General features: G+C 29.6%; 1 protein-coding gene across 3 annotated transcripts in view; it reads left to right on the top strand.

The window, feature by feature from the left end:
- The first annotated feature begins 13,473 nt into the window (after positions 1 to 13,473).
- Positions 13,474 to 24,776, top strand: part of LOC107449061 (biotinidase) — a 29,534-nt gene continuing 18,231 nt past the window's right edge. The window contains exon 1 of one of the 3 annotated variants that reach the window (XM_071184531.1): positions 13,474 to 13,615. In XM_071184531.1, coding sequence (XP_071040632.1) covers positions 13,591 to 13,615 — 25 coding nt within the window. In that variant the 5' untranslated portion in view covers positions 13,474 to 13,590. Of the gene's footprint in view, positions 13,616 to 16,678; positions 17,012 to 24,182; positions 24,474 to 24,776 lie in introns of those variants that run through there. The other 2 variants (XM_071184530.1, XM_016064479.4) reach the window with 2 other exon arrangements.

Raw genomic sequence — 24,776 nt, 5'->3', positions numbered from 1 at the left:
TGGGATAAAACAATGTTTAATATTCCCCTCTGTTTGTTTACTTAAAAAAACATTTACGTAAAACTTGCGTTTTCCGAGGGGGAAGTTTAACCCTTCACTGTAAAAAATTCTGATTAAAATTATGGTAAAAAGATTCTCTTTACCATAGAATTCATTTTTACTGAAACATGTTACGAAACGAAGAACCAGTACACCGTAATTTTTACAGTAATAATTCCCGTAAAGTCACTGAATACGCACTGAATTACAGTAGAATAACTTATTAAATGATTATATCTGTAAAAATAGTAGTAAAATATTTTATGGTAAAATAGTTTTTACGGATGATGCAGCCAAAGTACCGGTACTTAATAACGTCATTTGATCCGGAATTTTTTACAGTCCAAATTTGGCTCTAAATTTGAATAAAGTTGCTGCCCAGATTGCAGCAGGCTTCGTTTGTTATCAAAGAATCAGTTATAATATTAAAAGCAACTATATTTTCATGGTTTTAATGCTTTTTATCTTTGTGTCCTTCTCTAGGTTATAGTAGTACTAATATACTACATTACAATAATGGAAGATACACTTTCAGTTTTTGGCATTTTTTCAAAGCTTTTTTTAAAGAAATAATTAGAAATTTTGTTGTGTATCGTTTTTGAAATGATTATATTAGAATTTCTTGAGGAATTCGAAAAAATACCAAAAACTGAAAGTGTCTGTACCATAATTGTAGAATAGTGCATATAGCAGTAAAAATAATTTTTTTATAAGTTCACCAGCTCATAAAGCAGACAATAATTTCAGAGAAAAAAACAACGACTGGCCCAATATTTAACTACTCTTTCTTTTTTTTAAAAGCTATTAAAACTTTAAATGAATGCCTTATTCATCAACAAAACGCAATGAAATTACTGAAGAACGTATCAAAAATGTTTAAATCTTTTATTGGCCTAAATTTCATACAAATTGTAGAAAAAAAGATCCCAAAAAAGCCGAAGTCTTATGAGACCTCTTTGAATAAATAAAGATTAGGAAAGAAAATGTTATAAAAAATAAAAAACTACTTTTTTTATTCAGTGGTCATTTCGGAATGGATTGTTATATAACCATTTGCTTATGATATCTTTGTCCTTAAGTTATCAATTTGTGAAAGTGGACGCCTTGCCTTCAGGCGGTCGTTTCGTTGTAAACTGTGGTAAGTGAAACATGCTAATAGCGATATAAGTACCTGGAATTCCTGATGAAACCTCTTCCTAAAAAATTTCCTACATTATAATTACAGGACTTCCTAACTTTATTAGCTTTTTGATCTAATTTTGTTTCACGTTTGAAACAGACTCAATGAAGCATTGAAACGGAAAGTTTTCTTCTTCAAAACAATGAAGAATGTCTGCGGAAGGTTTTGCAACAGTTTTTGTCATTGTATTTATCTTATGCTGAAGGAGTCATATATTTGCAAATTTTTTTAGGTTAATCAAATTATTGAATGGTGCAACGGATTGAAATTATACTTAATGAATTTATCCGTATTTGAGTGAGGTTTACATTTCAGTGGTGGGGCACGGTACAATTCATAATTATTCCGAAGTATAATTAGTGAAAGGGTTATTTCCAGGCTGCATGCAATAAGATTATCATTCATAAAAAAATGACGAAGAGGAAATATTTCTGTTTCATTTTCAAAAATAGGAAATCTTAAAATGGAATGTATTTCATTTTTAGCGTCAATTGCTATATTAAGTGAGGTTTAAGAAGGAAATCCTGTAACGATATTTAATTAATCTAGGAGTCAGTTTACTTTAAAAGAATAAACTTTCCATAAAATAATTTTAAATCTAGCATTATGCAGTTCTTAAACTACTAAAAAACATTTAAAGCTTTATTTATATTGCTTTCATTAAAGCTTCTTTTCTTCATATAGAAAACATTCTTTATATAATAAAAGCGTGGTTGATTCTATGTATTTCTCTCCTTAGAGTTACATTAAAACAGAGGTAGTTAACCTTTTGAAATGCGCCGATAGACAAGTTCAGATTCATCAAATAACTCTAAAACTTTTTATTTTGCTTTTATAGTCAGGGGTTAGTACGTAGAGATAAATATAAGCCTTTACTCCGTTTGAAGATTGAAAAGATATAGCTTAATCACATAATGAAAGAAATTTATTAATTTTCCCTCCATGGTCAGAATTTTCATTCTGAAAATACGATAAAGAATTTTTTTTCACCTTTACTGTTTTGAAACCGTTTACAACTAGTATTGTTAAAAAAACATGAATGAAACTATAACTATTTTAAACTATTTACAACTAACATGGTTTCAAAACGGTAAAAAAGAAATTTAACTGGAGATTGTAGCTGGGCTTTTCAATTGGAAATGGGCATTTAAATTAGGCTGTGGTTAAGTAGTGTTCTATCAAATGAACCGTGGAATGTGGTTTATTTAGCTTATCTGGTTGTTTCACTTATCGTAACAGATGCGAAATACTAGACTTTCAGCATTAAGCGACTGTATGGTGCTGACATCCATGCTTAAATAAGAGTATCGCATTCTAATTGTCCAGGGTCACAAACTTGGGAGAGCCCGACGCTGGAAAGATGTTGAAGAGAATCGAAGGAATATTGTGGTGTCACCGTGACACTCGATCCTTTGTTCTACCTGTTACGAGATTGACAGTGTTATGTGCACTATTGCTTTTGAAATATATCCACCAATGTAACAGCAACAAAATAATATTTATTAAAATTTAAAACGACAAAACAAAACAATTATGAGCATATAAGGGCCCTCTGCGGCCAAAATACAGAATTATAAAAATATTCTCTTATCGAGGAAAGACCAGCCTACGCGCCGGCTCCTCTTCATTCCTCTTCTATTCTTAAATCTTTAATTGGGTTAGTGATTAACTCGCCCTCTAGCGGTGAGCCAATCACTACAGACAGATTAGCCCTTTCAGCTATAATTTGTACTCAGCTGCAAGGTACTAAGTGGCTTCCTAAGGTGGGCCTAGTTTACGCGTATAAAATTCTGGTTGTTTAGCTGTATTACTAGAAATCAGTCAACATCGATTTTTCTGACTTTTGACAGTTAGAATAACATCTTATTTATGGTTATTTAACTGTTTTATTTGAAAATTGTAAAATAACAATTAAATAAGTTATTATTTAACCATTTTTCCGACAAATATTTAACAGCGTCTGTGTAAACTATGCGTCATCCTTACGAGACTAAAAACTAAAGTAGAATCAATGGTTGTTTGACTATTTTGTTTGAATATGGCGAAATGATAATTAAATAAATTGTTTTTAACCAATTTTTTCCCCCCGAAATTTCTAACAGTATAGTTTCTTAAAGCAGCAATTTACTATAGTCAGCGATCATTTTCTGTAGGTGATCGTATGGTGATGTTATAGGTTTGATTCCATGATTTCGATGTCGCTCACGGAGTGTGAAACTAGTTAATCTGTTTGTCATAAAATACTGTAAATATGTATCGGTGCATGAAATATCTTTGTTCTAAACGTGAGGACATAAAAATAGTTTTAATAGTACTCATAAAATACCCTGTGTAAATTTATAAATTCTGATTGTCCTTTTGACGTAGAATTGCTTTTTAGCTGCCAAAGATATTTGTGAAGATAACTCTGAAGCTTAGTTGTTTACCCCCAGTGATATATATAGTTGAAGCTTAGTTTCTCTCAGCTTCCTAAAAGGAGTCCTGGTCATGTATCTTCAGAATTTAGATTCTAGAAAAAAATTGAATCGTTGGATAAATTATCTGTTTAATAATTGCTTTTGATTAAAAACGAACACATGCTCTCGATTGTTGAAGTTATAGTTAAGCAGCGATCTGAAAATAAATGAAATTAATAAAAATGACGAGGCTTTTTTTTCCCGAGAATATTTTATATCGACATGCGTTTGTAGTTAATGGTAAGTATGTAGAGTTAAGTATTGGGCATGCTCTCAGACTAAAAGAAATAGTTTAATCATATAGCAAAATTAATTTATTTGCCCCTGTTTATCGAAGCATCAATTTAAAGTCAAAAAGTCAGCAGTATTCTTCTGTACGTTACCACTTATAGAAATGTTATAGAAACGTTATAAGACGTACAAAATTATACGTTAGCACTGACATCATATCTGTCAGAAAGTCTGGAGGTGATATCTTTCGAGCGCACTTGCAGACACTAATAGAGATGTACACCGAAGAACCATTACATTAGGACCACCCTCCATCTATAACAATGGGCTCGCCTTGGTTTTCATGGCTTCTCGCATGTTTTCATGGGGCACATTAGGACCCATAATCCTCATAGAACAATCCCTGACGTCTGTAAGCTACTTGAACAAAGTTACAGACCAGGTTCATGGCAACAGTTTTCCTGCGGGGGATGGTGTTTACCAACAGGATAATGCACCATGTCATAAGGGTCGAATCGTCGAGGAACATTCCAGTGACTTTCAAGTCATGTCTTGGCCCCCAAATTCACCTAACCTTAATACAATAGAGCATTTGAGTTCCTACTTGGGAAACCAAATTCGTACTACCACGCTACCCCCTCGCAATGTGAGGGAATTGTAGGATCAGTTGGTGAGCGCTTGGTACCAGATACCTCAGACTACCTATCAGCTCCTTGTGGAACCAATGCCACGGTGGGTGCTAGCAGTTTTGAGGGCTAAAGGTGGTCCTACTTGTTATTAGCAGGGTGTTCACAATGTAATTGCTCTTCGGTGTATTTTGTTTGATATTTGTAATATTTTTCATTTTTGACTATTCATTTGCAAAAAATTTCATTTGTAAAATTTTTTTTTCCTTTCAAATATACACTCTAATTTTATGAAGGCATTAAAAAGAAGTACTTTTGTATGTGAATTTAAAAAAAAAATCATGTGCATTAAAATATAATCATTAAACACACATTTTTATTTTACGATGTCTTAACGAATAAATATTTTTCTCTGTATGTGAATTTAAAAAAATTCATGTGTACTTTAAAAAAAATCTTTTTTTTTTATAAAGCACATTTTTATTTTCTTCAGTCATTAAAAAGAAACTGCTCTTTTTAAACAGGAAAACATCATGTTAATCTTTTTTTTTTCTTTTAAAGTTTTCATTTATATAATTACAGCTAAAGTCTATTATGACATCGTTTCTTTACAATTTTATGTTTTACAATGTTATAAATACTAGAAATGAACCAGTATCAAATGAAAAGGAATAAAAGAAAACAAAAGTTTTTCATCAAATGCGGATATCTTCTTTCAAGTGAAGGTCATGACTATGATATGATAAAGAAATGTTTTTTCATTGCTCCAGTTACAGTTATTTGTTCAGTTATAGCCGTACTATTTTAAATGCAATGGATAATTTTTTTAAACTTATTTGTATGTTAATTTTTATTTATTAGGACCACAAAATATGCGTTTTCTAAAAATACATGCTTCAGTAGATCTCTAAAAAGTTAAATAATTTTTCAACATCTATATTTTATAAATTTTAAATTATTTTTGCTTTGTAGAAGCTACAATATAACTATAGCATATTTGAAAGGTAAACTAGCTAATTGTTCAGGGTTATTAATTAAAACTAAGTTCTTTATTGAGCTTATTATTTTTAATTATGAAAATTAGTTTTTATCGAAGTCCGCTTAAAAAGAAATTTATGCATATTAATTTAGAACGGATATAAAACGGAACATCCTGCATAACTTTTGACCTTATGATATGATTTTCATATACTAGAACTTAATCTTAATCGCTCAAAGGGATGACTTCAAATATGTTTATTAAATAGTGCAGATGATATTTTAAGTCACAGAATCAGACATAGTCCTACGGACATCAGAATTAGTCCTACGATTTTTTATGATTTCAAAATATGGGGGTAGCACAATCTGGGAAATATGTTCACATAGCTTATTCAGGAGAGTGGCACAGTGGACCATGAAATTTTGGAAATGAAATTTTTTTTTGTGCAGTTTTTGCCACATTTCGAGCATTTTTTAAGCGAATTAAAAAATTTTTACTCTGAATTATTAAATTTATTTATTCAATAATAATTCCATGTAAAAATAATCTTAATATTTTATTTATTATTTCTTTATAATTCATTTTAATATTTTATTTATAATTTTTATTTATTATTTATTTATTGAATTGGAATGTATGCAAATTTTACATCGCTTTAAGGAATGTAAGTATTCGTGGTAAAATATGAAATTTAAATTTAATCGATGGAATAGCTTCTGAGTCTTAAAATTTAAAAAAAGTGTCATATTTAGAATTTCATTTCTCAAGAACTATTCAGCTGATTTATTTCTGATTTTGTATTTTGCCATATAAAATTATATAATTAAAAATGATGTAAAAATTTGAGTACTTTTAAATTAAGTTTTTTCGGCCATTTCAAAATAAAATAATGAAACACAATAAGTAATAATTAAAAATTATTTTTTTGCATGGGATTATCTTCGGACAAACGAATTTTATAATTTTGGTGATTTCTGTGATATTTTAAGTGTGATAATTTCTTTTTAGTATTTTAATTATTCCTTTTTTTACTCTGTTTAGATAAAACTATTCAGATTTTTAATTGGCCCAATTTCGTTTTTGAAGAAATTACTCAAAACCCGAACTATTTATACTATCTATTATTGTCTCTATTTATACTATGTTCATAATAAAAAATATTGATTGCTTATTTATATTATTCAATTATTTGTTTCTTATTATGTGTTAATTTATTATTTTAAACTCTTTCGACTTTATTTCTGGATTTCTTTTTTTAAAAAAAAAATATAATAGGAAAGTAATAGCAAACCTTGTTGCTTAAGCAAAGAATAGAAAAAAAAAGAAATTATGAAATTTTTTTTACTTAACCATTATTTGCACAAAAAAGTAATCATTTAAAAATATATGAAAATCCTACTGTGATAAATGTCAAACATATGTATATAAAGTAGCTAATTTCCTATTAATTAATTAGATAACGCCTTAATTAACCGCAAGAAGTAAGTTAATTAATTCTTGGCGTAAGACAAACTGACACGTTATTTGTGCAATGTTTATGGCTTTGATCTAATATTCTTGTTTTTTTTTAGTGTAGTTCAAAGGCGTACCCTTAACTTCCCTCATAAACGCCAAAATATGATTTCTTTACGATAAAAAAACAACAGGAAAAGAGAATATATTGGTGAAAGTTAAGATACATAAAATGAGTTTACTCGTTTCGGTCGGGTCAAACATGCGAACGAACCCGATCTGTATTTGATTAGGCATAAACTACGAAATTTTAATCATTTATCAACCACGTGTGAGGCACTCACTGAAAGGAAAGGTTTGTGTTGCTGTTATGTTTTCGACATTGAAGCGTTTGTTGTTTCAAAAAAAGGTCAGGGATTTATATCAGGTTGAACTGCGAAGAAAAATTGAGTTTCGGACACCCACGTTGTAAGAATTATGAATTTATTTCAAAGGCTAGAAGTGGAAATATATTTTTTTTCCTTGTTTTACCTTTAAAAGTTATTCAAAACATTGTATTGATACTTGGCGAAATTTTGATTATTTATGGATATCGTGGGTATAATGAAACAATATAGAAAGTAAATTTTTCGGAAACTTTTAATACTCCAAAGGGAGTGCTCCTTTACCTTCATTAGAATGTTTTCTACACTAATCAAAAATATATTTTTTTTTGTCTTAGGTGGAAACAAAAGCGTGGGTGCTTTTTTATCTGCACTAAGATAAACAATATGGTCAAAACTGCCGGAATATCGTAAAAATTAACCTGATTCTGGCTCCGTGGTAAAAGCTAAAAAGCTCAGCAATTTTTACCCATGGCTATGGAAATGAATTTGGTAAAATTAATTATATAATGTAGTTTTAAAATGTGGGATAAAATTTGGTAAAGTGGTAAAATTAGGAAATTTTATTGCAATACCTTCGAACATAACATAATAACTATCAAGGCAGTTAAATTTAATTTTCAGTTTGTTTTTTTATTAAATGTTTGATAATATGAACTGTAATTTTGTAAAGCAGAGTTTCCTTTTCAATCGCTAACATATGAACGGAAAACTTTTCAAATGAGTAACTTAGATGTCGTATATTTTGATTCTATTAACCCAAATTATGGTTTTGCTCAACATAAAAACCATCAAGTCAGTTGAATTTAATTTTCAGTCTGTTTTTTTATTAAATGTTTGATAATATGAACTGTAATTTTGTAAAGCAGAGTTTCCTTTTCACTCGCTAATATATGAACGAAAAAATTTCCAAATGAATGGCTTAGATGCCGTATATTTTGGTTTTATTAACCAAAATTATGTTTTTTTTAACCATAATTATCTTTACCATACAGTATAGATAAGCTATGGGGCTAGAGGGGCAATCTTGATCATTCGTTTAGTTGTCATTCTTCACAATTCAGAAAGGTATATCTAAAGACAAAATGAAATTGATTTCAATCTAAGCTATATTTTAAAATAAATAATGACATATATTAATTAAAATATTAATTAGTATCTGATCATTAAGATTCGACATTGTAAGAATTTTGTGCTAGGATGGTGGACTTTATCAAAACCTGAAACTCCTTTTATGCTATTTACATAAAAATCTAGCCTTTTGAAAATAAGACTGGGGAACTAATTTTTTGTTGCATTTATACAAATACTTGATCTTTCCTAATTTGGGTGTTTTCAAATCTGAAATTAGTTTTGCCTCTAAAGCTACAAATTTTCTTAAAATTACATTTTCATTTTTTTAGAGAAATTTTTAACAGTGAAGAGGGTTCAGAAAATCACTTTGTACTGCCCTTTTCTCTAAATTAAGATATCCGTTCTCCCATTTGATAAGGGCTAATAATCCATTCCTTGTAATGAGCTCAAAACCTTGCAGATGAATGTGTAGTAATAATTAAATAAATACATAAATTTCAAATTATACTTTAAAGAAAATATTCTCAAAAAACCAGATTTTTTTCAAAAACTTTCTACACTACAGGGAGACAAACTTTTTGATAAAATTACTGCACTGTATTGTAATGACATAGCTGGTAAATAAAACCCCTATAATTTTGTAATAAAACCAAAATATACGATCTTGGAACCAATCAATTGGTATTTTTTTCATTCCTATAGTAACGGTAAATTCTGGTTTTTAAAATTATAGTTCTTACTACCACACGTTAAGTAAAAAATACAAAACTGAAATGTAAATTTAGCCAAATAAATTATTATTATGCCATGATTTAAAGTATCATGATAAATTTATACACGATATTTAATTGTTAATTTTACCAAAACATTTACCAAAACGCTTCAGGAAAAAATATTGAGCCTTTTGGTTTTTCGAAGAGTCAGCAATCTGGTAAATTTAACCATATTTTGGTAATTTTGACAATACTTTTTTTCTCAGCATAAGTACCAATTGAACGATGATAAGAAAGAGCTTGGTTAAAATATAAATAAATAAATAAAAAAAAATCGACTTTTACTTTAAAGAAAATATTTTCGAAAAGCCATATTTTTTAAAACAAAATGTTTTCTACATAGCTGTTTTTCTGAAGGGAGACAAGACATCAAAAATTTTCATAGAAACTCATCGATAACTTATTTTGAAACTTCATTGGTTTGAGCTTCATTGGTTACCCAAATTCTTTAGAAACATCATATTCATCTCCCATATGTAGTTTTTAATTAGTACTCAAAGACTTTTTTATTAGTACTCAAGAAGAAGCGTAGAGCATATATTTTTTTAACTTTACTTCAACACAAGAATCTAATAGTTTATTTTGGTTTAATCCTTCATAGATCTTAGAGCCAAAGGCTTGTACTAAATCTCATAAGAATTTGGCATCCTTAAGAAATTCTTTGTGCAATGAATGAACCAAAATGTTTTTGCTCATCATAAGAGAAGTTAACATATTTCAAAAACATTTACATAACTATAAATTTTTAAAATATTTTGATTAGTATTTTTTTATTATTTTTAGGTGACGGCATTTTTTAAAAAAATAATAAATAAATAAACAATATTGCTGAATTTAATTGGGCTGTTGAAATCGAAAAGTTCCAAATTTTGTTATACATTTACATTTCTACATCAAAGAAAAATTATGTTTCAGAAAGTTTGGTTGTGATATTTTATTAAGCATTAAAACAAAGAGTCGAAGTTAGTTCCTGACACTATGCAAATCACTAGGGCAAATCTAGGTGAAAAAATGGTATGGGTGGCTTGAAATTAAAGTTATGTACAGCTCTGACTAATCATTAGAAGGCATGATTAAGATTTTACGCTTTGAGAAGTGGCGTTGTAGTTACGCCCTAAGCTCCATTTATCAAGTTTTTAGTTCATTTAGGTATTTCTGTTATTATTTCAAAGCGTATATAATATTTCGTTATCCTTAAGTTTCTAACTGAAATGTTGATTACAGTTGTATGGAAATAAGGTTAAACTATTTTACATATTTCTTTTAGTTAATGTTACCGTTAAGTGATATTTCAACGAGTTTTGAGGATAAAGTTTGATCTGGGTGGGATAAGTTCAACATAATATTTTTTTCAAAATTATGAGACATCAATACTTTTTGTTCATGAATTTCAATAAATTAAGATTTATTTCACGCAATTAATTTTCCATTTAATGAAAAATTTTTGATGTACAGGGGGTGGAGAAAGATAATGGTAACACTTCTACACGAATGCATTAGTTTCATATTTATCAAGAAATACAGTAATTATTTTATAACTGTAGAAGTGTTTAGATCATGCATTTTCACATACTTATCAATAAAGTTTAATGCTTTTGGAGGTTTGGGGGACCAACAGCAAATTACTAACAGAAAATAGTGTTTTAAAAAATGTAATAATAAATTTTGTAACTTGTAACAATTATTTTGGCTATTAAATGCAATAATTGCACAAAGCTTCGCAAGTCTAGCAAAAATATTTATGGAGACTTGGACATTTAAAAAAAAAACAAATTTCTTTTCTCTTGCTTTTTTTGCGATAACTTTAAACATATCGAATGAAACAAAAGAAAATTTTGAGATCAATTTAAAATTAAATACAAAATATTTCTATCAAATTCGAAAAAAATTCGTTGATAATTGTACAATATATAAATAATTAAAGTAGTTCTTTTATACTGTGCATGCGTGGAAAAAAAAACTAAAAATTTTTCATAATTTTGCAGTGAATCGTATTTGACATATAATGAAAAGAGTCTGATTTGAATAGCGTAGAAATTTTGAAGTTTCAAGCTATTTTCTAAGTAGTTTTTGTACTTCTTAAAAGATACTTAAAATGATAAGAGGTTTCTACAAATATTATTTTGTACCATAAGACAGAATCAAATAATAAAGCAATGAGCGTTCATATACTGAAATATAATTGTATAAGAAAAGAAAAAAAATGCCGAAAAATAATACTTTTATGGGGGATGATCTCCAACAATGCCGGTGTCATTTTTAATAAATCTTGTTTAATATGTTTAAATAAAATTTGTGGAAAATCCCTTATCATCTTTAGCTTTCTTTTAAAGACTACGAAAACTACTTAGAAAGTTGCTTGAAATGTTTTAAATTTTTACGATATTCATATCGGAGTTTTTTTTTATTAGTTTCTAATTGCGATTCACAACAAAATTAAGTAAATAAAAATTTAATTTTTTCTCGCGCATGCTAAGTATAAAAGTTCTACTTCAATTACCCTTATTTTTTTTGCATTTTTTAACAATTTTTTTTCAAATTTCGGAACAATATTGTTATTAATTTTAAATTGTACCAAAAACGTTGTTTAATTTTATTGTTAAAAAAAGATAAGAAAAAAAATAGTTTTTTTAATTTTTTTTATTATAAAAATGTCCATATTTCCATAAATATATAAGCTGCTTTTACGAAATTTTGTACAATTCTTGCATATACTAATAAAAATAATTGTTACATGTTACAAATTTATTGCTGCATTTTTTGGCATAGGGCTCTCAGAAACATTATTTAAAATATATAAATTTAAAAAAAATCAAGAATTTTTCAGAGTAATTTCCTGTTTATTTATTAAGGGAATTATTTGATCGTTTTAAGGATATTTTTTTAAGTCGTAAAAAATCTTGGCCTTAGACTGTTATTCTTGCATTTTAAGTGATTATTTTTCATCTCAACTAATAATTTTTTAAAATCCTTTATTTTCACTAAGATTTAATGTAAAAAAATTTTATTTACGAACAAAATAAAATAGATAGGATAATAAGCGTTGATAAATAATGTATTTCTAAATCAAATTGAAGACTGTCCATGATATCTATATTGTTATCACTTTGAATATTTTGAAATCATTCCTTCTCCTACTACACGGTGAACACTATTCTGGCATAATTATTGTAGTTCATGATAATAATATTTTCTGAAAAAAAAAAGCCAACCATGATTCTGGTGATAAAAATTGAAATATACGGCACTTAAACCACTCATTTGGTACTTTTCACGCTCATATAGTAAAGGATTACTCTAAATTCTGGTTTTCAAAATTATAGATCTTATTACCACACATTTGGTAAAAAAAAAAGAAAAATGAAAAGTAAATTTATCCAAATAAATGGTTTTTATGACATGCTCTTATGTAACATGATAAAATTACCAAATTTTACATTTACCAAATTTTATCAAATATTATAAATTTACATTTTATCGTTAATTTTACTAAAATCGTTAATGAAGCGCTTTGTAAATTTAAAGCTTTTTTGGTTCCTTATAGAGCCAGAAACACGGTAAATGTTACCATAGTCTGGTATTTTAAATCAAATTTTTTTCTCTGTGTATAATATAAAGAATCGAACTGTTTAAAATATTATTAATATTACGGAAATTAACGTAATGTCATTGATGAATTTCCTAATATCTAAAATTTTAAGTTAATACAATCAAACAATCAACAATTTATTTGATAGAAGGAGCGAAATAAAGTTTTAAACATCAACGATACGGAAATCCCTCGGAATTACCTCGGTAAATTACAAAAAGCTCATGATTACGAGCTTTAACGGATTGCTCTAGTTAATCTGGAGATTATCTAGGTAATGTGCATATTAACGGCTTTCGAGCTTAAGCATTAACAAATATATACTTCTTAATTTTTTTAAAGAAAAAGTTTAAACAATTTGTGAAAAATAAATACTTTTATAAAAATGAGTATGAATTTAAAAGTCTTATTACTATTGAAAAGAATGTTATTTCGGAAATTAATCATTAATTAAATTACAATTAATTTATAATGGCTATTTTGTTAGTTTAATTTTTATCTATCTAAGTTTGATTTTTTAAAAAGAATTATTGATAGCTTTTATTGCAAAGTTCTATGAACTAATAATATTTTCTCCTTGTTTGATAATAAAGTTTGACTCAATGCATAAACACTGAATCATCCTTCTAAATAAGTCATTTTATGTGATTTATCGGAAACTTCAAGGGAAGCAGAATAAAATGTTATTGAATGCAAAATATTACGGTTTATGAAGAAAGCATTTGTTTTCATTCATATTTGTCATATATATAAACGCGTTGTTCATTTAAAATGGAATGAATTCAGTTGTTAAAATATCAAAATTATGTTCTTTCAAGTAAGAGTTTATGGTGAGTAGTTTTAACTTAGAAATTCTTTTGATAAAGACTATTTCTTAAAAGGATTAGTGTATTTAAAATTTTACAGCATTTCTTTTTATATTTAATTGTTTTGTGCAGAAAAATAATGTAATTATGCATTAAGATGTGAAATCGAAACATTTTGAAACAATTCTTCCGGTTGTGAATGATAAACGATTTAATCATGTCTTTTGTAATATAATGTGCCTGAAAAGTATTTTTCGATAAAAGAGTTTGTTTTATGTTATTATTTATTTATTAAAGTATAGATGGCGGGAACTTTTGGAACGAAAAACTGGTTTTTAAAAAGCAGACTTGGTTGGTTGGTTGGCTCTAATGCCACTTGCCACACGGGCAAGCCTGCTTGGTGAAACCGAGCAAATTTGAGGCAGAGTGTGCGTTTCTTATTTTTGCAGTGGCCCCATCTATGGTCAAGAATTCAACTTCTACTAAACCATACGTCGCACCCGTTTATAGGGTTCATCCACAGATCGTAATTTTGACCTGAATCAGAGAACGATCGATCTCTTATCCAGTACCCCCAGAGGTATTGATTTGTTATGGGAACATGAAGGACTTTTGCGACTCGGCAGATTTAACGTGCATCAGTCGGCGAGGTTTGAACCCACGAGCTCTCGGACATGGGCCCAGCTCCCTACCGACCAGGCTATCCCAAAAAGCCCACTTACATTATTGGATACTTTCAAACAGAATGACGTCTAGTATCAAAGAACAAAATTTTCATCCGAAAAAGGGACGTTTTTTAGACTTCCCCTTTTCGTTTTTTATGCAAAAAATTTTATTAAAAATCGGTAAGATTTTAAAGATATATAGAATTTTGAGTTGGTGTTTATTTTATTTTATAATTTGCTTTGAACAGCCGAGTAATTCTCAGTTAACGGATATTAGTCTTCAACTCCGTAGCCTTGTATTTGTGAATCCAACCAAGAAGACGAGGGACCTCTTGGATCAAGCACTGGAGCAGACTTGTCTTCGTGGGGGATATTTTGAGGAAATTAACCCACATTATACGGAGAGAAAAACTGCGAAAACCTAAAGCAGTTATCCTGACGGCAGGGTTCTAACTCATGATCCGTCTTCTACTGAAGATATTTTACGTCAGCACTGTGGTTGGCGCGTGAGGAAGAAGAATTCTCATTAACCAATCACCGATGATTTCCGAACCTGTAACCTATATCCCCTGAATCAAACGAGATAATGAAAAAATGAAAAAAATTGGATAAATATGGCAACCAAAGCTGACGTCTTCAGAGGGTACCAGCTCCGGAAGTCATAAAAGCAAACCCTTTCTATTGAGAGAGCAAGACAAAAGTCTAAAATTGCCCTCTCTGTACCCCAAAGGTTTTGCCAAAGTTCAGGAAAAGAATAGAATACATAATATACAATATAAAATACAGAAGAATACAATATAAAATACAATATGATGTAGGTAGCGTATTCCCAACTTTATGCGCACGCACATCATTGCGCACCTCATCACGTATCATACTGCGCACATCTTAATCCTTTAACTAAATTGTGGTTAGATTGCCATTCTTGTGATTCTTCCCACGCAGAGAATGTGATGAAAGCTGACGAGGCAGACGGCCTCTTCTTATATGTTAAAAGTCCTGTATTATGTCCTATATGTTAATAAATGTTGCTTAATGTAGTTATGCTCCTTGCCTTTTCCCATAATAATGTAATATAAAATACAAAAGCAAATACAGCTGAGTTACTGCAGCTCCAAATCTATATTTAAAAAAAAATTGCATAAATTTATTTATTTTAATTTTTATTCAAAGTGTGTTTTATTGTCTTAAAATAGAACACGAAATTTCCATTCACCTTGTAAAGCACGAAATTTCCATTCACCTTGTAAAGACTTTCAAATTTTGTCACAAAGACTAGTAACCTGCATCTTAAAATAGTCCCGCAGTGGACTGATCGTTAAGACACGGTTCCCAGCAGATCACCGAAGTCAAGCATCGCTGGCTACGGTCAGTGTGCTGGTGGGTGACCACTTGGATCAGCCTGCGTAGGGACCGAGAGTGTGCGGTATGGGTCCTCGTTAAACTGTTCTACCGTAAAGTGCTCAACTTCGCGTGCAGGTCGTCGGGCTACAGAAGCGGGGGTGCCATCCCCTCTGCAGATAATCAAAATTGCGATGGCATGTCTTCGGATCATCCTCAGGGATGTTTCCCTGACCGTCGCCAATAGCCCATTGTGCATCTCTAGTGCGACGTAAATGAACAACAACAGCATCTTAAAATAATTTATTCAAAAAGCTATAAATACGCATCACAGACACATAAAAATATTAGCAAAGACACAACATTTAAAGAAAACTGTCATCCATCTCTTTTACCCTCCACTCCTCTTCTCTTCAGGAAAAAAGAAATCTAAAAGAAAGTTTTCTGCGCCATCTAGTGGCCAGCTTTTTACAACCTGCAAGCCATTGGTGTCTGAAATTTAGGACTGGCGAGTATAAAACCAAGGAGAGGATACAGAAACATTTTGAAGTTCAAGACAACTGAAGATTTGCTCTTAATTTCTAGAAATAGACCCCGTCCAACCACGAATGATTTTCGCTTTGCAGCTCACAACTGGTATTTTAATGCCGCAATTTTGAGGTGTATAAATTTGAAGGGTTAAAAATTTGGAAACATTCCTGATATTTTTCTTATTTCAATGACCTTACTGATATGTGGATGAATCGTTCCTTATCCTTGTGCTAATGAAACTCATATAATTAAAGTCAACTTTAACGCAACCTTACTTTAAGTTATTATAAGTATTAAGTTATTATTAAGCAGAAAAGCTTGGAGAGCAGGGGAAATGAACTAAACTTAAGATGTTTATTCTATTTACAAAGTCTATTAATGTATTTTGAACACATCGTGCAGTCAAAACAATTTGAAACAAAAAAGTCTATGTATCTTTTGTAGTTTTATTAGTCGTAAAAAAGAAGCACGTGAAGAAATACATTAAGAATTAAAGGCTTTTGAATGCTTTTTGAGCTGTCCTTATATATTACGTATAACTTGAAAACTCCTCAGCAGATCAGAATAGTGTTTGTTACCCCAAGTTCCTATGCCATTTTTGTTCGTTTCGTTTCGAATTTCACAATTTCTATGGAATAATTTCCAAATTCTTCAAAATCGAAAATTTTGAAACTGTGTTAAATGAAAATGCTTGGCAAATATCTTCAAAGCGAATGATATTAGCGTACTTTTGCATAAGTATCTTTTGATAAAGAATTGGTTTTATAATTCTGAAAAAACCTTTATTACAATTGAATGCAAACGAATTTTTTTACGTCGATAAAAATGTCGCAAAAAAATTGCTGCAAACCTGCTGTTAGAGTGGATTTTTTTCTCTTATTATGTAAGTACAATAAAAAATTTTTTTCTCTATATTTTAGTCTTTCAAATTTGTTTGCTTCAGGATAGTCATTATGCAATTTGGTATGAGTTATATATTCCCCACATACTTTGAAAATTTGAAAAAAAAAATAAAATACCTGACCTATATTTTGATGTCAAGATAGCACCACCTGTCAGATCAATATATGTTTTGATATATAATCTCTTTATTTTTTTTACTTCATAGTGCACTGAATTGAAATATGATGCATTTTTATGAAGTTTGAACCTAATGATATATTGGGTTTGTTTCATTGCATCGAATATTAATTGAGGATCAAATTCTGTTTGAATTTTCTTATCTTGCCTTTTTGGTTAAGGGGTTGGTAATAGCACTCAACAGACAGTTTTTTTTTAACAGAATTAAAATGAATAATTTTAGGTTCTTTAAAAGTACCATTAATTGTCAATCAAGAATTATATTCAAGAATTTCTGAGTTTGTCTTATGCTTTAAAAAAATAAAAACATGACCCAATTTTTAAATTTTTGGCACATTTTTTTATTTTTTAAAGATTGCTTAAGTTTTTTTTAATCTAATTATTTCATTGATCATCGCTATTAATCTGGGCATTAGTTTGCTTAATATAAGATTTAGAATTTTTTGTATAGTTAGTTGTATGCAGTTATTGCGTTAAACAGTAGACTCATTTTTGAGTTTCTGGCTATCAGTGTTCAATTCTGTAGTCTTGTAGTTTTAAATAAATCAATGAAGATAAAGAAACTCTTGGATATTGGAACAGAATGGTCTTCGTAGAGGGCATTTTTTAAGAAATTTACACGGATTTATGCCAGGTGGCAGGAAAAATATGAAAATTTCTTTGGCTAGTTCGAGGGGGAAAAAATTCTAACTCATGATAAGTCACAATAGTTTTCTAAATTACGCATACACGAAAAAAACAAACTCTATACACTTAATACCTGCAAAAAGATTAATTATTTTTTATCTATTTATTGTTATCACTTTGAGGAATTTGAATCGATAAGAGTTCGCGGAAATTTTCTTCATTTGTCTGGAATACAGAGTAGGACTTTTGGAGATTTTTAATTATTAAGAGGAACGTATACCCATTGACCCTCCCCCTCCAACGACGCCCATGTATAGTTTATCTAAAGAAAGAACTCCCCTCACCAAAAAATCTAATACTGCCTGCTGCTATGGAAACAATAAATGATGCATTTCAAAGAGGGGAGCGTCTTTCTTTCCGGATTCTTTTTCTCACACCAACCCGAGGCAAAACCCGTCTTAAATATTCTCCGAACACCCTTACTTCAAATGGTTAAATCTCGTAACCATAGTTACCGGCACTGCTGCAGACGAATTGCGATGGGAGCTTCTTCCATAGACAGAATATATATCAGCATTGTGGCTGGTAGGGTAGGGTGTAGAATTGGAATCAAGTAATCATCGTTGGGATTCGAACCTATTCCCCCTCTATCGCTTGAGCCATCACGGCTCGTTTAAATAAAACAAAATAGTTAAAAGATAAATTTTTTTCCCGATACTTCTGTTATTTGTAACCTTGTGTTTCACTTTATTGTAGCCTTTTGATTTCACACTAATTAATTTAATTAATTAATAGTCAATTACTTTTTTCGGAAAAAGCAAACATTAGGCGTTTATTATTTAAAAAAAATGTTACTCTAAAGATGATTTGTAAGTTGTGGCAAATTTAAAAGCCAATTTAATATCATTTATTATACAGAATATACAAGTAGTGTATGCATGCATTTTAAAATACAGAGGCAGCATCTTTAAAGTCCAACAGACAGAAGATTTGATTTCTTATTTTGAAAGTAAAACAAAAAGATTATAAATTATATGCTCTTTTATTTTTAAAAACTGTGATAAAGAAATGCGACTTCCTACTCATTTGTACTCCCTAAGAGCGTCGATATGATTTTTAATAGTTGAAAATAAAATTTTAAAGTTATAAGGAAATGAATTTTAATAATTTACTAAGAAATATTTTATTTCTTGTAAAAACATAAAATATTACGAACTTTTATGGTATATTTCAGCTTGCCGTCGAAACAAACCTTTTTAAGCTATAAATAATTACGACTTCACGAAACTTTCAGACTGTTAGGAAACCGACATTTTTTTCTTATATTTTTCAAATTATTTTTAAACGTGAAATTGACTTTTCAGTTAACTATTCTTTTATTATAAAACTGCTTTTACTGTTGCTGTTGAATTGCTTCGCTATTCTATCTCATTAGTTATTTTTCTTTTATTTTTAGTCGAACTTTTTACATATACTGAGTGCTTCTTAAAATGTTCCAAAAATATGCGAAGCGTATATCTTATGTAACTTTTGATTTGAAATTATGGAATTCAATTTATATACATTATGGTTTTATTTATTTATACTCAAACAATATTTTGTAATTACACAAATGCACTGTAAAAATTTCCGGATCAAACTGCAGTAAAAAGTACCGGTACTCTGGGTGCCAGTACATTTTGCCGTAAAAAGCATTTTCAATTTCAAAAAATCAGAAGTACCGTAATTTTACAGTAATACTTATTATAAAATTACTGAATAGCTGTAATTAAAAAATATATAAAAGTTACATTATAAAAGTTTTGGTAAAAATAAATTTTATGATGTAAGGGGGTTTTATGGGTACTTCTCTTAGGGTACCAGTACTTTTTGCCGTAATTTGATCCGAAATTTTTCAATGTAGTTCATAGAATTTTTCACGAAATTTTAAGTTTCAAGGTTTGGAGATGTAACAGTTTTAAATCTTTGACAGATCTAGTGATCGAAGAACTTTTTCTTTGATTTCAACTTATTTTGCTAGCCAACATACACCGAAGAGCCATTACATTATGACCCCCCTCCATCTATAACAATGGACTCGCCTAGATTTTCATGGTTTCTCGCCCAGGAACAATGTTTTCATGGGGCACAATAGGACCCATAATCCTCATAGAACAATCCCTGACATCTGTAAACTACTTGAACATAGCTGCAGACCAGGCTCACCCATTCATGGCAACAGTTTTTCCTGCGGGGAATGGTGTTTACCAACAGGATAATGCACCATGTCATAAGGGTCGAATCGTCGAGGAGCATTCCAGTGACTTTCAAGTCATGTCTTGGCCCCCAAATTCACCTGATCATAATCCAATAGAGCATTTGTAGTCCTACTTGGAATGGAAAAACAAATTCGTGCTGCCACGCTACCCCCTCGCAATATGAGGGAATTGCAGGACCAGTTGGTGAGCGCTTGGTACCAGATACCTCAGACTACCTATCAGCACCTTGTGGAATCAATGCAACGGCGGTTGCTAGCAGTTTTGAGGGCTGAAGGTGGTCCTACTTGTTATTAGCAGGGTGGTCATAATGTAATGGATCTTCGGTGTATACTTTCAATAGAAAATCGGTTCATCGTGAAACCGTAACACGATGCAAATTTGCGTAATTAAATTGAATTATATTTCCGGTGAACGCTCCAATATTTGCGACTATATTTCCGATTCGTAAATCATATTTCAGTTCCATTGAAATTTGAGCCGACGTAAAATGTAATCAAGATGAAGAAGTACTATTATATGTTTAAATTTAGCACTATTTTAAGATTGCAGCAAATTTAAACAATATTATGATTCCATTCAGCTCCAAAAATTTTGACATAATAGGCAATGATATTTATATATCTTGCGTTCAATTACGAGCTTGAATTGAAAGTTTGGTTTTTATGACTTCATAAAAAGCTATCATGTCGCGATCAAAAGCTATTTGTCATCCTGTCCATTCGAGGTTATTTTTTATTCTGCTTTCTAAGGAGTCCCCGAAAATACTTTCTCAATGTCGGAATTTAAAATAAAAATAGTTAAAAATTTCATAATATATTTTTCAAATATTTTTACTACTTCTGATGATATTCTTTTGCGTGGTTAAAAATTAAATACAATAATTCTTTTTTTTTAAATTAAAAAATTATTTGAGAAAATTTGATCTCTTTTGCTTTACTTAAAGCATGTATAGCCTCTTAATAGTCATTAATACCATGCTAAAAAATTTAACAATTTTAAATTTAATTTTGTTTTAATTTAATAAAAATTCAATGAAATTTTTTATGCATTTAAAACAATTTAAATTTAATTTTATTTTAATTTAATAAAAATTTAATAAAATTTTTATGTATTTAAAACAATACACAAAAATTTTTATTAAATTTTTATTAACAACTCAAATTTAAAAAAATTAAAATTTAATTCAACAAAATTTTTTGAGCACTTTTAGGATTTTTTATAAAGTAATGAGGAGAAGCTTTGATCATTCAGGGAATATTATGTAAAAATTAAAAATGTTAAGTAATACTATTTCGTTTTAGTGGCACTAAGAAACTCAATTGGAATTTGATGTCATAAATACATTTATGACAATACATAAATACAATTGGTGTTTGCCTGAAACAAACAATAAAAACAAACGATATTTTATCTAATCTTTTTTATGTTCACTATGGAATGTTGACTATGTTCTTCCCTTCTACGTTATGTCCAGGAAAAATGTTCATGATGTGAAAATGATGTAAATTTGTTCCTTTTACACATTAATAAATTTGTTTTTTAAAAAACCTATCTGAAAACTTTGACAAGAGGACCAAGATGATCAGAAAGCGGTAATGGTCTTTCCATTTGGAAGCAGAGACAGCTATTGATACCAACTGCTTTTTTAAAATTCTTATATGATTAAGGGATACATTATTCGCAATGTAAATTTACTAAGTGTTTTATAATATGTGACTTTAAGTATTGATATTTCGAAAAAAGAAATAAAAAGATTTTATTGACTCAAAAAAGTATATGCTGAATAAACAATTCAAGTATTACTTTTGAGTGGATTATATGCTTTTATAAGTTAGTGAAAAGATAAAGCAATAAATTGCAAAATTACCACAATAAAATAATACAAACTAGATGCATTTTCAGAACCTAATTATGTTTGAAATGTTTTTTGTTCTTTTTAGTTGTGCGAACAAAACTTATTTATGGTTTAAACTATACGAGCTTCAGTTTATAGAATTTACAGGTTATTAAACTACTTTCGCAACAACTATCACACTCCAAATGCTAATATAGATTTCCTTTTAATTTGAGTTCTTATTTCAATAGGAATAATTCTTTCAAACCATAAAACGGACAAAAATTTCTGCATAATGAGAATACAATGTGATGCATTGTTTCCTGCGGTCGCAGTTTTCACTTGTCCCAGACAACAATAAAATATTATACGTAAAAATAGTCAAGCTTCTGACTATCCTTTGTTACAGAACGATTATAAAAATTTATTTTATGATATAATATGCAAATATATGATGCTTAACTATCATTTATATTCAAGATATAACACGTAATGTAATATTACACCGAAAATAGCACTTAAAAGGGATTTAGAGATTTATCAAAGGATTATCAGGATTATTGTTCAAAATATATGCACTTTTGTTATTTCAAAATAACTAAAAATGTAGGTTGTTTAAGTATGATTAGTCATTTATAATTTCGTTTCATAGAAATATTGCATTAATTCATTTGTAAATTCATTGAATTTATTTGTAAAAGAGGTGATGTGTAAGCAGTATATACTGTTATTTAAAAGAAATTTTATCTTAAAAACTTAAAAAAGAGTTAGTTAGTTACTACTGCATTGGATTAACTATGCGAACATTTAAATTATAAAATGAAATAAAAATTTAAAAAAAAAACTATGTTTTTTTAAATAGGTTAAAAAAGAAAAAATAATTCTTTGTCAGACGCAGTAAGGAAAGCGTAGGGTGCATTACGTTAGAAAGACAAGGGGTGAGAGACGTTATAGTGGTAATAAAAAATAATTGCAAAAGTGATGCAATCACTTTTCTTTATTTCAGATCTGCCTTTTAGGTACAAAAAAGTCATTTTATCCCTTTTTTTTTGATTTGAAAAAGCTTACTTTCTAATTTTTGTAATATTTTCAGATCTATGTCTAATAGTTTGTTTACGTTAGAAAGTAGTTTAAATCCAATTAGCAATAAAATGGCGAAAAAATTAGTTTACAGCATTCAAGAAAAAATTGTAAATGATATTGGCGCAGACTCATCTCTCCAGATGAAATTTGAGCCCTCTTGCTACTCGGTAAATTGAATACCCAATTTTGCGTACCAATTAGCGTACCCAATCAGCCAATCAATACCAATCAACGTACCTAATTTTGGGTGAACGACTACTAATGTTCAACTCCATAACCTTGTAATTTTGAACCCAATCCAGAAGACAAGGGAACTTCTGGGTCAAATATTGGAGAAATTTGCCTTCGAAGAGGACTTTTTTTTACGGAACTAACCAGTATTTGCGTTACACTGAGAGGAAAACCACAAAGAGTCTTATGGTTAGCCTGATTGCAAGGGGACTCCAACCAGGATCTGTCTACCACTGAGGATATTTTACGTCAACACTGTGGTCGGTGTGAGCCGGGTGCGGAATTCGTATCAACTTACCATCGCTGGAATTCGAATCCGTTTGAAGGCGAACACTCTATCCCCTGAGCCACTACGGCTCAGTAAATTGAATTGTAGAATTTTTGAATGATGCTAAATTCTATTTTTCGATAACTTGGCGATATAAAGTTCGATTAAAGTAGTGAAGAAACTATTGAAGCTTGTATTGTTATCCAGCACAGATCAGCAATTCAGTTATGAATTCAACTAAATGAAAAAAAAACTAAATGAATTTTTGAAACTAAATGAATAAAACTAAATAAATTTTTTAAAAAAATAATTCACTGAAGGTAAAAAATTAAAGTTTTGCAGTTTCTTTTAAAAAATGCAGTATCATTTAGTTGAAAATAAATCCCTATAAATAAACTAGGTAAGAAAACGTCATATTTGCGAATAAAAACAGACTAAACTAAGTTAAAAATATAAAAAGTGTTAATTTAGAACTATGACACAAGTGTGAGGCAGCAATGTCACAATTGTTTCAACCTTGAAATAAATTATCTTAGTCTGGAGCTGAGCTACCTAAACCTTTGTACTCGCGTGTGAGTTAAAATTTTATAACATTTTTATGTTTTGCGAAATTTAATAAACATTTCGGAAATCTTTAATCCAACGATATAAAATATGGTCAGTAGCCAACTATTTTTAATGAACACTTTGTGGAGTTTCACTATTATTATACTAGGAAAAAAGTTTCAAGGAGAAATTGCGTAAAATTTTTTATAGTCTTCATTTTTGTTCTTGAAAATAAAACATAATGAGAATCTGCTTTATCAGAACTAATATTTGTTTCCTCAGTTTTTATTGGTAGCCCGTATTTTTCAGTTGTTCGTCTTTTTTACACAATAACACCTACTAATATTGTTGGTAAGACTGAACTACGAACAAGTTGCAATTATATGGAAGAAAATGAGAGTTAGGTATATCATTTTAAGTAAGTGCTTTTTATTATTTCATAACTTTTGGAAATGTTGTTAGTTTTATCTGTTTTCAAACTGCTATTGAAGCATTCATGTTATATTTCAAACATTAAAAGCTTGATTCTATAAAAGATTCTAAATTAAACCTCCTAAGACCTTACAATTGAAACCAAAATGAAATGTTTAAAAAATCGATATCGAATGATTTTCTATTCTTACTGAAAGAGCGGTCAATTTCGCCGCCTGAGTAACTTCGGGCATTCTCTACTATATACTTTAGGTGACAAAAAAAACCCAGCCTTATATATATATATATA

The sequence above is a fragment of the Parasteatoda tepidariorum genome, chromosome 8, assembly GCF_043381705.1.
Source record: "Parasteatoda tepidariorum isolate YZ-2023 chromosome 8, CAS_Ptep_4.0, whole genome shotgun sequence".
Taxonomy (NCBI): Eukaryota; Metazoa; Arthropoda; class Arachnida; order Araneae; family Theridiidae; genus Parasteatoda; species Parasteatoda tepidariorum.
The sequence above is the reverse complement of the archived record's forward strand: the minus strand, read 5'-3'. Positions and strand labels throughout refer to the sequence as shown.